We start from the raw sequence: 15,495 nt of genomic DNA, 5'->3' as shown, positions 1-15,495 counted from the left end.
AACACAGTGGAAGAATCTGCAAGTTAAACACATACATCCATGGGCTCTAGGCTCATTTTTCTGAGTGTTTTTCCTATTACCATTTTAATGGGAGTGGGAAAGCCCAAATATACACACTGAAAACCTCATTTCTGTAAATTGAACTCCCTCAGCCTTGGAGAAAAAAAAATTATAATCAAATTTATGGCCACTTTGCTAATGCTTTGTATTAAAATATTTCTGCAAGACTACAAACAATACAAGCATGGAAATATTTTCCTTCTAATGTTACAAAGCAGTGCTGCCACCCAGGAATGCAGAGCTTTTCCTGTATTCTGAATCATGCCCATTTACAAACCAAGTAATTATTCCAGATTCTAGGACAAAGACTCTTTCCATCATTTGGTTTACATTTGCATGGCAATACCAGTTAGATGTGCAGATTTACCACACAAACTTGTAAAATCTTACATAGATTACAACTTTTGCATAGCTTGAGCATATTTCAAAGCTAGAGAAACATATGAAATATTTCCTAAACAAATTAAGAGACAGAGCGTAGAGTTGAAGCAGTTCTTCCAGTAGTTATTAACAACACAGACATTTCTTAATTCTGAATTTGCAAAAGTATCCATGTATTTCATTACGAAAATGCAGTAATTGAGAATGAACTTGTTTCCCATTAAAATAAGCAATCATAAAGGCTCCTATGCAGTAATTTTCTAAAGTTCAGACTATGCACTTCAGATGAATGCAGAACCAGATTTCCAGATGCTGGGGTAACTTCAGAGTCCAGTGAGGTGCCATCCTTAGGCATGACTGCTGACAGAGCCAGGTAACAGCAGAATGATTTGGTGAAAGAAAGGTAGCAAAGATGGAAATTGATGCCAAGTTCTTAATTCTCATGGGAATACAGCTCCATTACTTCCTCCAGAGACCTGTCCTGCAACTCCTCCAAACTCACAAAGGCTCACTTAAGCCAGGCTTGTAGCAACTTCCAATTTTTAGTAAGCAGAAACAAGCACTGCTACTGGTGGCATTCTGCCAAATCCAAACTTCATGCTTTATGGTGATTATTAGCTGCCCAAATAGCTCAATCAATTAATGCAGAAGACAAATTTCAATGTATCATGTTTAACCTGCAGGAACTCTGGGGTGCTTGACAAGGTATGAATATTCATACTTTTAATTTAGTTCCAACACTGCTGGAAAACTAATACTAGTTATTTGCCTTATCTGTACACAAGAAATTGAACACTGTTTTAACTAATTCTAGGTTATAACTTAATAATCTATGTCATGAAATCAGAGATTATCCTGAGTTGGAAGATACTCACGAAGGTCATCAAAAGCAGCTCCTGACTCCACACAGAGTAACCAGAAGTTAAACCATGCAGCCAAGAGAAGTGTTGTGAGAAGTGCTGTCGAAACACTCCATGAATGCTAGCAGGTCTAAGGTCATAACCACCACCCTAGGGAGCTTGTTCCAGTGCTTGGCCACCTTCTCATTCCAGCTCACACTTCAGAAGAACTGTGTGAGAATCTAAACAGATGTTGTTTTAAACAGTACATGGTGGTAGAAAGGTTTCATGGCTCTGGGTTGGAAGAGAATACAGAAAGGAACAACACACCAGTAGGGATGCTCCATTTTTATTTACTCATCAAACATTTTTCCATGTGATTTTTAAATGCCATCCAAGAACTAACTAGGATTATTAGATGCTGTTAGCTTTTTGCTAACAGGATCTTTTTTCCAGAAATGAAGACCTTTGGTTTGTTAAGGTATCCCAGTTCAGGTAAGTACAGTTACTAATTTCACCCACAATTAAAGTGTATTTACAACAGTGCACATTACAATTATTCTACAAAGGATAAGACTCTCTATCTAAATTTGTCCTAGTGCTTCTCCCACACCAGGACTTCAATCTTTCAGTATTAGAGGTGCCTTCACCTGTTCAGCCACTTCTTTGCCCAGCAGTGTTTCCACAATGGCCAAGCCAAACTCAAAGCTGGTGCCAGGCCCACGGCTGGTGAGGATGTTCCCGTCCTTCTCCACGCGGCTCTCCGAGTAGGAGTAGTGTGCTTGGGGGAACACACAACAGGACAGGGTCAGTGGCCAGCACTGTGCCCTCTGTGTCCTCCACAGCTGCCAGCACAGAGGGCACAAGGAGCTCAGCACTGCCTCTGAGCAGCTCATCCCTGCCTGCTGTCCTCAGGGAAAAACAGGGAGCTCATTCCCAAAGAATGCCCCTCTGATTCTACAAGCTCCTCAAGAAGTGCTCACTGAGCCCGTCAGCTCCCATGAGGTTACTTCTGGAAGTCAGACTGCTTTCGTGGAGCTGTTCACATATTTGTTTCTTTTTTTTCCAAATGCACACAGCAGATATTGGGGGAACCCATCTGCTCACCTCCAGCCTCATTAATGCTCACAGAATCACCTTCCAGCATTTCACCATCCCTTCCCTTAGGCTGGAGAAAGAAGTGTGGAGCCATCAGCTGCCACAAAACCAAAACATTATTCACAGGAGAGCAGGAAAGGTGCTCCCAGAGTTTGCTGTTGGGATCACTGAAGCAAAGAACCAATGGGGCAAGAGATGGCTCAGCCTCAAGAGGATAAGGCAATAAATGCTCCTAACATGACAGCAGGAGCAGGATTTCCCCAAGGGTGAGAATTTTAGTACAGCTTTCTATTTTCTGGTGATACAGACTCAATTCAGAGAGAAAAGTAAGGGAAAAAAAAAGCTATTTTTCTTTTTTAAATTGTAAGTTAAGGTAAAAAAAAAATAGAAAATCTGAGAAGGGTTTGGACAGAAACATACCTCCATTCATCATTTTGTCTTTGGCCAAAGGATGTGTTGTGACTTTGCTTCCATACCCAATCCCATGGGCCAGAAGGGCAGTAGGACCTGTAAGAACACAAAGTTGCACCAGTGAGGAATTGCATTCTTAAAGAACAGACATTTGGGCATGAGGACTCCCAGGGGTCAAAGCTCACTGTGGACAGACTACTTTTTATAAACCCTGATGCCAGCCCTGTCTCTGAATCAAAAAGCTCTCACATTACAGTTAACACTGATGTCCCACCCATGACTGTGCTGCCTTTAAGGGAGTGAAAAACAATCCACTTCCAGACATTTTAAATAAAACTGCTTAAGAAACAAAAGGTCTGCATCTCAATCTGAACACTAATTACCTACAATTACTTTACAACCTTGTTAAACCTTGAATTTAGAGACTTAACAGATAGGATTTCATTTGAGCAAGTCTCTACATGCTACAGTTGTGTGCCAAGCAGTATTTTGGACAGATCATGGACTAACTGTTCAGTTTTGGGTTTCAAGAGTTTCTCTTTTCTTTTTATACTTCCTCCTTAGCCTGAATTGAGTAAAGAATTTGTGGTCAAGAAGTGCTAAGTCATCAGACAGGAAATCCTTATGGGAATTCTAAAAGAAACTGAAGGCAGGATTTGCCTCACATGAATTTCATTTCTATTCATTTGTTTAATTCTGTATTTAGTACAGGAAATAACCTCTTTTGTGTTCAGCTGAAATGAGCTCTAAGAATCATCCTGCTTACAAAGCAAAGGCCTCTGCTGGGCAGATGTGAATTTGGATTGTTCTGCAAGAAACACAAAGCAGCAGAAGAATATCATTGCCAAGTTAGGGAATGTTCACAGCACTGTGTGCTACCACCTAAATGAGGAAGAAAAGCAGAAAACCCCTCCAGCAATGTACCAAAAACCAAAAGTGAAAATCCCCTCCTGGAACACTCTGACTGCCTTCTATGCGTTCATCATCTCTCTCCTCACTCTCAGCTTCAGCTCCCGAGACCAGCCTTCAGTTGCACTATTTGCAATTTCAGTATTGGCAATTTTTCACCTTGCTTTTCAAAACACAAGTCTTTCAAAGATCATGATCTGGATACCAAGCTGTGCAGAATATATAAACACACAGCCCTCCCCTCAAACCAAGTCCATTTCTTGCTGCAACTCAGGAAGGGTGAGACTGTAATTCTATATTTGTAGTCTTTCTGGAGCTAAAGGGCAGGAGTGGTAATGTGAGATAAATTTACAGCAATTATATTCTGCCAGTGCTGTATACCTGCAGAAAGATCACCAGAATAAGCACACACTTTAAAATAATTCTAGCACACTACCTTTCACTTTTTATTTTAAAGACAGTAACACAACTGATTGGAAGGAACTAGTAACAACCTGAACTTGCAGGATAAATGTTCACAATTATTTTAGAGATTTCTCTGCTATTAAATTTACAAAAAAATCAGATGCTGAAAGGTGTGTATATATATATATATATATATACACAGGAATAAATTCTTGGTATTAAATTTTAGGAACTCATATTTCTAAGACAGGAGACTCTTCATGCTCCTCAAAACATCCAAATGCTTTACAAAGCAAGACACTTTGCTAACCCACCTGCACATATGGCAGCAATCAGGCCTTTTCTGCTTTCCTGGTCCTTCAAAATGTCTTTCACAGCAGCAGACTGTATGAAGAAACATCAGAAGTCATTGTTTGGAGTTGGTTATTTGAAGCTTAGTTGAAACAGTTTTCACTGAAATTTCATAAACATGTTTTGTACAGAAAAACAACTGGAATTTTTCCTCCCTGCCCCAGGGCAATGAGAACATTAAAAAAAGAGAAAAACTGAAACCAAGACATACTTGCCCCAGAAGGAAAGAGGAAGAAAATCAGAAGGAACTGCAAGGAAGTACTTGACCCTTATAAAAGCTGGTTAACCCATGGCCATAAAAAGTTGTTTGCAAATACAGAACCAACAGAAAATAGTATTCATGAGATACCTCCAGACAGTCTCTATCACTTATCACTTTTAGAAGATTTATATGGGGTATTTGTCTCATACTCCATGGTTTACAAACTCTGTGATACCACCTAAACTCTATTTGATAGATCAATTTATTTGTCTGCTTGCCTTCCACAAGGAATTCATACCACCACTGCAACTGTTTTGCACCAGAGACAGAATTCTGCAAGGGAGACGAGTCCCTTGGGTTTGGATAGTTTTGTGTCTCAGTAACAAATCTTCATTTGTAACTGTTTCATCTTCATATGAATATGAACAGAGATCTTCCCATAATGCACAACACCTTTCCATTTTTGTTCTGTTTTACTAGGTACTCATGGCCAAGAATTTACCCAGCTGTCCCACCTATATAATCACAAGAAGGTTTAAGACCATTAACAATTAGTTTACTGATTCATTCAGAAGAGAATTTTTAGATGCTGAACTGAATATGCAGGATTACTAAACAAGTGCTGACCACTCCACTATTCATGAGAATGCCAATGAATTTTTAAAATGTCAGAACTTTACCTCAGACAAGTTTTGAGCCCCAAGGTTCCCTCCAGGCAGGACCACAACATCATAAGGCCCCTAAACAAAGATAAAAGTGTTCTGTTGAATACAGGTTGATACATACATTACACCCTTTACCTGCATTATGCTATTTGAAGACCACTGCAGCTGATTCAAGTGGAAAGCGAAGAAATCTAACTTTTCTTTCACTGAACAACACTTTATGATCAGAAAACCAGTTCCAATTATGAAAAAATCATAGTATTTCCTGTTCCAGGAAAAGCCTATTATCAATTAAGTCCCTCACAGAACTGACTTTTAAGCCTAGTGCACATAAAAGCTTCAGCAAGCAAGTGACAGCTCTTGTGTTGTAAAGACAAGTGGTTTTGCTCCAACCTTACTGTCCAGGTCTAACTATAACATTATTTAGCTTCTCATCAGAACTTTTGAGCTGGCTCAAATCACAGTATTTTGTCGAGCCAAGTAACAGGAAAATACAGCTCTGTGACTGGCCCTTTGGAAAATCAAACACCTGGGCAGAATTACGAAATATATCTGAACTTAGCAGGCTGTGAAGCAGCATATCCCTGAAGGGGAGCACAGTGGGATGTACAGTTCTGTAATTCACTGCCACACAGAGTTAACACAACATGCAATATATTTCCAAAGGTAATGCATAAGCGTTCCAAATTCACCTCAGAAACTGTGAGAGAGACTATGCTGGCCATTATATCAGAGAAGGGTGATGACCAACCTCTTTTCTGGCATCTTCAAGACTGGCATCAGGACAAATGAAGACATCTCGACTGCACTGCACTGGTTCTTTTCCTGTTAGGCCTGCAACAGTCACCTTGATCTAACAGGAGGACAAATATATTATTACAAAACAAGAATTTAGGACATCTTTCTTATATGTTCTTAAGCATTACACAGAACAAACAAAGCTGTACTGAGAGCTTGCTCCTCTTATGACAGCCAAAATGGGGAGCACAGTGATGGAATGACAAAAGTGGTGGGAGAAGGCAATTTTTATTTCAGTCATTTCTATATAAGTGAGGTTGGTGTGTTTATTTAAAGTATTATTTTCATTCCTAATGAAATGGTAACAGTGTGCTACTACAACTGCAGGAGTAACAAACAGAGTAAGGAATCCCAACAGCCAGAACTGTAGTTAATAACTGAATTTCAAAAGCAGCTCAAGAAAAGCTAAGCAATGTCATGAGTTGTAATGTACTGAGCTTTTCAGACCCCTACAAAAGAGGAACTTCCCATTACTATACATGGAAGTAGCTGTGTTTTCTGATTTACTTGAAATATTTGCTCTAGTCCACATCAGACTTGTACTTTGAAAGGTTACCAACAAATGTCAGTTGTCAGGCATGCTCATTAGGTGCATTTGCTAACCAGTAAGATCATGAGGGTAAATTTTCCCAGAGCACACACTGAATTCCTGGAAATGAACATCAACTTGAGGCAATGATTTCCCCTTGATCAGGCGCACACAGAGATTATTCACTGTCTGCACACTCACCCCAGCTCTTCTCATAACATCAGTGGGGATTACAGTTTCCATCTCCTCTGCCCCTTTAGCCAGAATCACCAACGCTCTCTTGGAGGCCATGTCTTGAGGGGCTGCTGTTAGGGAGATGGTTGTGAAGGAAGAGGCTGAGGGAGATAAAAAGACAATGTGGTTAGAAGGCAAACCCCCTCATATAAATCCTTCCTTATGTTGAAACTGAACAGTAACTTGTACTTTTGCATGGTCTTTCATTTAAACCACCTCAAAATTCACCAGCTTAAATCAATATGCATAGCCATCCTGTTTAACTAAGGAGTTTTTTAAAAAGAATGCATTATGATATTAAAAGATTAAGGCACTTGTGCAAGTGGGAGGCACAGCACATCAGCACCAGAAGAGGAAGCACCTTGGCCTAATCAAGACCTTAATCACGACCTGTGTCTGCCTGAGAAAGGGGTTCAGGGTGGGTGGCAGAGCTGTTTTCAATTTGCACACCCTCACTCATTCCGAGACGATTGACTCCTACCCAGGTCAGCACTTACAAAAAGGGCTTGCATGAGCTTTGACCTCACATCTGGTTTTTAGTTTCCACCCAGCATGCTGCATGAGGAGTTTCCTGTGACTTCACAGTGAGTCGACCAGTGCCCCTGCAAAATCTCACCAACAGATTTTCTGGGTTATTTTGCAACTTTGTGGGGGAAGAAACACATCTGCACATGTGTGATGGGGGAGCAGACCACAGGATTTAGCAAATGGAACAAACCAGGCTTAAGACTTTTTTTTTTTTTAAACTTCTAAACTCAAGTTGAGGTGAAATGGCCAAATTTCCATTTGAAGGTTAAGTTAAAATAACTTTACATCATGTAAAATACCCACTAACTCATACAGGTCTGAGAGAAGTCTGTGAAAGCACCTGTGATGTGAGGAGGCATTTCACAGGTTTCTGCTCTGTAAGACAGAGATTTCTGTCCTATGCAGGGACCTTCCATCTAGAACTGCATGTAATACCTGGGAGCTATTTGTAAAATGTGATGCATGTTTAGGTGCCTACATAAAATAAAATCATCCTCACCCTGCTTCAACTTCATCTGTTTTCAGGTCTTCTCCCTAGTGACAGCCTCCTTTAGAATATTATTTCTAGGATGCAGTAATATACAGCACAACATCCTACAGCATGCTTAACCAGCCCAAGCAGAATAATTCACTGTGTCAAATCCTACTTTTAGGGCAGCTTTATGTACTGTCAATGCAAAGCCCAGTGATCAAATCACAGGTACTAGTAATAACTTCAGAACAACCTAGACCTTCTTAATAGCTTGAGGGTATACAGTGATTCTGCAAAATTTTCATATGAATTTGATTAGCAATAAACTACCTGAGTAGCCACCATACAGAAATGCTGCATTTGCTTTTTATTGAAGAAAAATTGTATAGATCACAGTTTGCATCCCTTTCATGAATTCTTTAGATGAAAACAGTCACCTGATCCTAAAACCTTTACTCTTTCTCCTAGTTTTGCAAAACGCAGTCTCTCCATAGTGCCTTTAGATATTTATTGTACCACGCCACCAAATTCTTTAGCATTAGAACGGTGCTTCGTGTGGGTGTACATGTAAATAACTGTCCCACCACTACGGAAAGACAGTTTTTGAGAAGGCAGAACTACGTTACACAGACCTAACAGCAACTTAGTTTAACAAGTCATTTAACAAGCTACCTACACACAGTAAATGCCAACCTCCCATTTGCTCCTCAGCACCAGCTAAGGTCGCCTCAAACCTATCAGCCAAACGTAGAGCCCTGCGTGGGTACATGTGCCTTCCTGGAAATGGTGACTTGCGCTTGTGAAAAACGCCAATCACTTGGTTTTCAAAAATTTTAAAAGTTTAATAAAGTCTTTAGAGTTAAGACAATTACAAGAGAAGAGAAGGCAAAGAATTACGGATGCCCGGATGCTCTCGGACACTAAGTCACAAAAAGCATACCAAAGGAATAACCTTAAAAGCAATAGCCTGTTGCATATTCACATATTCATACATGATGCATAAATTCCTTGCAAATTAAGAATTTTCTGGTTTTTGTCAACTTCTCCTTAATCCTGTTGGTTCCACAAAGATGGAGAGAAGGTGGAAGAATGTTTGTCTTTTCTGATAAGGAGGCTGTAATTTTTTATGGGCCCCCTTTGCTGACATCTCTGTGTGAAGTTTCTTGATTATCTCATCCTCCTGCTTGAGCTTGCAACAAATCCTATATCGCAGAGTTTCTATTTTAACATTATGCTGTAACCTAAAACTACATTTAACATGCTACTTAAGGAGAATTAATACAGCATAACTTTCTAACATTACACATATAATATTCATCGTGACATTTGCGAAAAGCCAATCATAAAATATGCATTTTTCACACGCGGAATCAGAAACTCTAACAAGGGTGGCTTTAAGCAAGAATCACAGCGCAAAGCCCGCTATTCACAGGCAGGGCACGGCTGGAGGCCGCATCCCCACGTTTTCATCTCGGCCGCGGCGCCATTCCCGGCAGCAGGGACAGCACGGACCGTGCCGGGGCCGAGGCCTCCCCGCGGGCACGGCGGAGCTCCGTGCCCTGTAAGGCGGCTGCTTGGGCACCGAAACCACACCCGGCCCGGCCGCCGAACCCTCCGCCCACACCGACACCCCCCGCCCGCCCGGCAGAGCTCCGCGGCCCGGCGGCACCACTCACCTCAGCGGGGCCGCGGGCGGCTCTGGGGCGCTCCGCCCCGGCTCCGCCCCGGCACCGCCCCGGCACCGCCCCGGCACCGCCCCGGCTCCGCCCCGGCACCGCCCCGGCTCCGCCCCGGCACCGCCCCGGCACCGCCCCGGCTCCGCCCCGGCTCCGCCCCGGCACCGCCCCGGCACCGCCCCGGCTCCGCCCCGGCACCGCCCCGGCACTGCCCCGGCACCGCCCCGCTTTTCTCACGGCCTCTCGGAGCGCAAAGAGTGCTCTGGTGCCCCACCAAGACAAAGTCACCTCCTCCGGCCAACCAAGCTGCTGCTGCCGCCGCCGCCCCGCACGCACCGAGCACAGCCGAGCCCAGACAGACAGAGCTGTTAACGGGGACCTTTAGGGCTGCAAAGCTCTGCCGTGCTGGCAGAGCCCGGTCTGGCTCCTGAGGGCCGGGCTCACGAGAGCTCCGGCAGAGCAGCTGGAGGCCAGGGGAGGCAGCCGGTCACAGGGAAGGACTTGGCTGAGGGCTCTGCTGGGATCGGGGCGGGGTTCAGCTCCCGGCACGGGGCGCTTTGTGTGCTGCCCACAGCGGACTCCGCTCAGAACCCTGGACAGGCTGGGCGCTGCTCTGGCTGCCCGTGTGGCGGGCACACACCCACGGAAGATGCGTTATAACGCAGCACCGAACTGCGCACTGCGCACCGCTCACCGCGTCTGCTCCTGCCCGCGCTCCGGGCCCGGCTGAGGGACAGGATCGCGCTGCGGGGATTGGCTGCGGGGATGTGCAGGGGGCGGGGCCGACCCACGGGATTGGCTGCGAGGGCCCGCAGGGGGCGGGGCCGCGGCCGCGCCGTTCCCGTACCGGCGGTTCCGGGCGCTCCGCCGGTCCCTGCGGTGCCCGTGCGGTTTCAGCACCTCCGGCACGGCTGCGGTCTGCCAGCCCCGCCTCTCGCCTTTCACCTCCCGGGGATTCCAGGCCACACTCACCGGGAAGCCCCACTGGTGAAAAGCTGACCGGCAGCGCTGAGAGAGCTCTGCGGGCGCTGCCCGGCAGAGCTGAGGGGTCGCGCCTCTGGGAGGGTCCGGGAAGTCCCGCCCGGCCGGGGTTTCCCCGCCGCCCCGGGATGACGCAGCCGGACCCCTCGGGGGCGGCCGCTAAGGGCCGGTGCCGGGAGCGCAGCGCGCAGTCCCGCCGGCCGCGCCGCCCCGCTCCGACCTATGGCTCCGGGCCGGGCGCTGCTGCCCGCGGCGCTGCTGGCGCTGGCGCTGAGCCCGGCACCCGCGGCCGCGCTGCCGTGCGCCGCTCACTGCCCGGCGGGTAAGGGCCGGGCCGGGCCGGGCCGTGCCGGGGCGGGGTGTGCCGGGCGCGGCCCGCGGTGACCGCCGTGTCTCGGCCCGCAGGTACGTTCGTAGCCAGCGCCGACTGCGGACGGGGAGCGGGCGCGTCCTGCCAGCCCTGCCCGGCCGGCACCTTCTCCAGCGCGGCGGGACGCGGCAGCTGCAGGATGTGTCGGCAGTGCCAAGGTACCGGCGGCGATGCCACCAGCCCTGCTGGGACCTCCCGTGGCAACGACGTGCCCGGGCTGGCACCTGCCCGGCTGCGTGTCTGCGGGGCTTCTGCCGAAGCCGCCAGCCTGATTCTTGTGCGAGCAAAGGTCCGAGCCTTTGCTGCACCACGCTGTAGCCTAAAACTGGTCTTCCTCTTGCAGGACTATTTCAGTATTTGAAAAAGTGTTCCTCAACGAGTGATGCTGAATGCACGTGCAAGGAGGGTTATCGCTGCGGCGGTGATGGCTGCACCTACTGCATCCGAAGCTGTGGCGTGGGCCAGGAGAGCACCAGGAACGGTAGGATCACCTTTCCCCAGCTGCTGAAAGCCCCTCTGCATCCTGCACCAGACACACTGCACTGCCTCTTGCACAGTGCAGAAGCAGATAGAGGAAGGACCTCGCAAGATAAGAGCTGCCACTGCTGCTAAGCACTGTGCACGGTGTGTGGAGTAAGCTCAGGAGCAGAAAAACCCACCACACTGAGCCCTACTAAAGCTCTAATCACCAGTTAGTTCCCTTTGCATGGCAGTTCTTTGGCTGCCAGCATGAGGGAAACTGAACTGGGAACTCTGGAATTAAGCGTGGTTTGTGGCATTTTGTGCCAAATCAATTGGTTTTTTGGCCAAGTACTGTACTGGTGTGTGACTGACAAGGAAAGACTTGCCTTGCATACTCAGAGCAGCTTATGAAGTAGTAATTTTGACATTGTACAAGCAGGCAAAAATAATGTTTAATATGTTGCATTTTAAATGTTATCTTGTACAATTTTACCTATCCTTGTCTGTTGAAGGTTGCCAGGCTTGCCGCTACGGAACCTTTAATGATCAGCCCAATGGCTCCTGTAAAAACTGGACAATGTAAGTAAACTTAAAAAAAAAAAAAAGCTACAGCTGTTAAACTTGACTGAAGTTTTAAAATTCTTTCTTTTCCCCATTTTGCTGTTGATGTCCTTCAGGTGCTCTGGGAACCAAGTCCTGGAGCCTGGAACTCCAGCAAAAGATGTCATTTGCAAAGACGCTTCAGTTAATTTCACTTCAGTCACTACTATACCTACAACATCTCTCAAAATTCCATTTTCTATCACTGTTCCAGGTAAGCCATTGTGTAATATTGCTTATGGAGGTAAAGAATTGTGACCTACTTAAACATACTGTAGCTCATTCACCTTCTATTTAAAGCCTTCCATTTAAAAATCCTTTTATGCATTTCCAGTGTTGCAGACTGATCCAGAAGCAGAATGGGAGACAAAGTTTTCAGCTAATTCAAGAGCAGTAGAACTTTGTTCTGTTAATACGCTTAGAGAATGTTATTTATTTCCTAGGGAAGGATGTTCAGACAGACATGATCAGGATTTCTCTCGCTGTGGCTGGGCTGTCGTGCATAGTGTTTCTACTGCCTTTGTGCATCTGCTTCAGTGTCTGGCAGAAAAAGAAACTACACACCGTCTTCAAGAAAAGTAAGATAAATGTGCTCTTCAGTTTTTGTTTTTGAAACTAGACAGAAGTCAGGAATCCAAGTTAAGTGCCTTACAAAAGTAGTTGGCAATAGCTTTGTTTTTTTGTTTGGTCTTGTAAGTCAGAAGCAACTGAAAGGGAAACAGTTTTGGAATTTTTATTGCAGAAAGCACTGTGGGTGTTAGGTCAAGTACATGCTTTTCCTTAGAAGTGGACTATTTGTGAGAGATGAAAAAACTCAGCTGCTCCAGTTAAAGATCAGTTCAGTTTATGACTTCCAAGCATCATCCTTGGCCTGTGTGGCTGTAACACTTGGGAGTTCTCTGTGCTCACAGAGAGGACACATGGCCTGGGGTGAGTGTCCCGGAGCTCTGGCTGCAGCAGGAGAGGGACATCAGTCAGGGTGTGCTGCTACACAGCTGCAGAGTCAGCCTGAATCCAGCACTCCCCTCTGAGGGACAGTAAATCCTGAGCAAGCCCAAGAGTTCAGCACAAAGATGAAGCTGATTCTGTTCAATGTTGTTTATAGTTGGTTTGTTTGGTTTTTTGGGGGGGTTCTCTCTCTCTTCCTTTCCTCTGTTCTAAGGATAAGGTCTGAATCTTCTAGTGTAGCTCTAAATACGCAGAAGACCGTAGCAGTCCAAAAATCTATTTCCCTCATGCTGGTGTTCCTTTTATTGCCATGACAAACAGAGCACCAGAGGCCCTGCCAAATTAGGGAAAACAAAGTATGATAAATTAGTTTTATCAGATATACATGCTGTAGAGGAATAATTTCAGATTATAGAATAACTTGGAAGATTTTCTTTCTGACATCCTGCATTTGTGACTGAGGGATGGTGAAATAGGATGGCTGAATAAATGAAAGAGAAAGGGGACATTTGTCCAGTTCTGGGCCACTCACTTCAAGAAATATTGAGGTGCTGGAGTGAGTCCAGAGAAGGGTAACAAAGCTGGGGAAGAATCTAGAAGGTAAGTCTTTGAGGAGCAGCTGAGGGAACTGGGGTTGTTTAGTCAAGAGAGAAGAAGGATCGGAGACCTTGCTCTCTACAACACCCCAAAATGTGGTTGTAGCTAGATGGGGAGCAGTCTTTTCTCCCAGGCAACCAGTGACAGGACAAGAGGACACAGCCTTAAGCTACACCAGCGGAGGTTCAGGTTGGAGATGAGGAGGAATTTCTTCCCAAAAAGGGTTGTTCAAGATTGGAATGGGCTACGCAGGAGGTGGTGGAGTCACTGTCCCTGGAGGTGTTCAGGAAACAACTGGACATGGTACTCAGAGCTCTGGTCTGGCTTACAACATGTATGGTCAAAGGTTGGACTAAATGGTCTCAGAGGTCTTTTCCAACTCAACTGATTCTGTAAATCTGGTTTTTTTTCTTCAGTGCACACACTTGAACAGTCAGTTCAAGAAGATGATGCCTGCAGCTGCCACTTCCCTGAGGAAGAACAAGGTGAATATCAGAATCCTGGCAAGTCCACAGAATTGAGAGATCTTCTGATGAACTAAAAATTGAACTGTCCAAGTCAGCCACATTTGATTTTTCTTTTGGAACACAGAACAAGAATCTGTTTATGTAAATACAGCACGTGTCAGCACCTGAGTGAGCAGTAAATAGCCCAGCCACTGGGGAAAAATGCTTTTTTAAATATTTCTTTAAAAAATAATAAAAAAACCCTCCAAAGCAGTTTGCTGATTTTCTTCCTCTAGAAGTAAGGATATTTCTAAGAAGTGGTTCTTGATCTACATGTAGAAAGAAGTACTGCATTTAAAAGCTCTAACAGAAGTGCAGAATAGTTTTCTGGTCCCTCATTAATGTTACCTGAGCCATAATTTAATTGCATTCCAAAAGTATCTGAAGCTAAAAAGGAGATTTGTAACACATTGTAGAGTCACTGGTGACACTCAGAATCTCTTACTACTAGCCATCCTCTTGAGTCTGGAGCAGCTCCTCCCAAAGTCTGGCCCAAACCCAGCAGTCCTGGGGTTTGTGTGCAAATACAGATGGAGCTCATTCCATCCCATCACCCTTGGAAACATCCCTGGCCTCACCACTGCACCCATCCTCACACACAGGGGAAAGGAAGCCGTGAAAATCTTGAGCTGCAAAGTGCTCCACAGCAGCATCTGCTGTTGTGTCACTCTGCTTGGCTTGAGGGGGGCAGTGGAAACACTGAGAGAAGCTGTGGTTGACTTGAACTTAGAAATAGCTGTGACTTTGCAGCTGGACTGCACCACCCTCAGCCCTACATCATTCAGCTTTGATCTTCCAGTTGACGTTATGTACATGGCAGCTGGAAGTGTGATATCTTTGTGGTACTATTTTTGTAACTGAGGTTGGAAAGATTTTAACATCAGACACTGTATTTGTCTCTCTGATCAAACACTTTTAACTTTGGTCTTGAGAAAAAAGAAAATGTGTGTTTGAGTCACCACATTCGCAACACTGTTTTTAACCATTTACAAACCTCACACATTTTATTACTTCAGTAAATGTTATTCAAAAAAGAAAATGAAAACACATCAATATGCAGGTTAAGGGTGATTTTCTTCTCTCTGATTTCAATGCAAGAGAAAGTGATTTTGCATTTGAACAACAGCAAGCCATCTCTTAATTCAGCAGATTACAATAGCAGATTATTTTCACCAAGCCACGCTTACACATTTTGATAAACTTACATACAAGTAAATATAAAATACTAAGTTTTATATCGTGAGAAAATAAACTGTAAAAAGACTGAATTGTGAACTATTTTTATTTTATCCCTAGCTCAAGTCTTCTCTCTAATGGTACTTTAAACCCTGAGAACTGAGTGATTATTAACGACAGAAACACAAACTTGAAGGCTTGAACAGGACACATGAAAAGCCCCAAACTATTTAAAAAGCTATCTATTTATAAATCAAAGAGTCACCTTTGCATCATTAACTATATCTAGTCACTGCT

The 15,495-nt window shown here is 44.9% G+C and overlaps 2 protein-coding genes across 4 annotated transcripts; one reads left to right on the top strand and one right to left on the bottom strand.

Moving 5' to 3' along the window:
• Window positions 1–1,613: 1,613 nt before the first annotated feature.
• PARK7 (Parkinsonism associated deglycase) lies at window positions 1,614–10,661 on the bottom strand. 3 transcript variants are annotated; one of them, XM_012570355.5, is made up of 7 exons: window positions 10,531–10,661; window positions 6,850–6,983; window positions 6,073–6,174; window positions 5,337–5,396; window positions 4,418–4,487; window positions 2,799–2,885; window positions 1,614–2,061 (listed from the first exon to the last, which is right to left on the bottom strand). In XM_012570355.5, the coding sequence occupies exons 2-7, from the start codon at window positions 6,937–6,939 to the stop codon at window positions 1,901–1,903; spliced, it is 570 nt and encodes a 189-aa protein (XP_012425809.1). In that variant the 5' UTR covers window positions 6,940–6,983; window positions 10,531–10,661; the 3' UTR covers window positions 1,614–1,900.
• Window positions 10,662–10,726: 65 nt separating this feature from the next.
• TNFRSF9 (TNF receptor superfamily member 9) lies at window positions 10,727–14,235 on the top strand. Its single transcript, XM_030289621.4, has 7 exons — window positions 10,727–10,861; window positions 10,945–11,067; window positions 11,253–11,390; window positions 11,884–11,950; window positions 12,049–12,185; window positions 12,415–12,549; window positions 13,933–14,235. Exons 1-7 carry the CDS (start codon window positions 10,762–10,764, stop codon window positions 14,055–14,057), a joined length of 825 nt encoding a protein of 274 aa, XP_030145481.4. The 5' UTR covers window positions 10,727–10,761; the 3' UTR covers window positions 14,058–14,235.
• The last annotated feature ends 1,260 nt before the right edge of the window (window positions 14,236–15,495 follow it).

Source organism: Taeniopygia guttata, chromosome 21, assembly GCF_048771995.1.
Source record: "Taeniopygia guttata chromosome 21, bTaeGut7.mat, whole genome shotgun sequence".
NCBI classification, from domain to species: Eukaryota; Metazoa; Chordata; class Aves; order Passeriformes; family Estrildidae; genus Taeniopygia; species Taeniopygia guttata.
Note: the sequence above shows the minus strand (reverse complement) of the source record. Positions and strands in the feature narration are given on the sequence as shown.

What these genes read in the sequence shown, in the direction of transcription:
- PARK7 (XM_012570355.5), bottom strand. Translation starts at nt 6,939, where the DNA reads ATGGCCTCCAAGAGAGCGTTGGTGATTCTGGCTAAAGGGGCAGAGGAG. An exon ending in ATGTTATGAGAAGAGCTGGG is followed by an intron (nt 6,175 to 6,849) that starts GTGAGTGTGCAG and finishes TCCTCCTGTTAG; the next exon opens with ATCAAGGTGACTGTTGCAGG. An exon ending in AGACAAAATGATGAATGGAG is followed by an intron (nt 2,062 to 2,798) that starts GTATGTTTCTGT and finishes TGTTCCCCCAAG; the next exon opens with CACACTACTCCTACTCGGAG.
- TNFRSF9 (XM_030289621.4), top strand. Translation starts at nt 10,762, where the DNA reads ATGGCTCCGGGCCGGGCGCTGCTGCCCGCGGCGCTGCTGGCGCTGGCG. An exon ending in GATGTGTCGGCAGTGCCAAG is followed by an intron (nt 11,068 to 11,252) that starts GTACCGGCGGCG and finishes TTCCTCTTGCAG; the next exon opens with GACTATTTCAGTATTTGAAA. An exon ending in ACACACCGTCTTCAAGAAAA is followed by an intron (nt 12,550 to 13,932) that starts GTAAGATAAATG and finishes TTTTTTCTTCAG; the next exon opens with TGCACACACTTGAACAGTCA.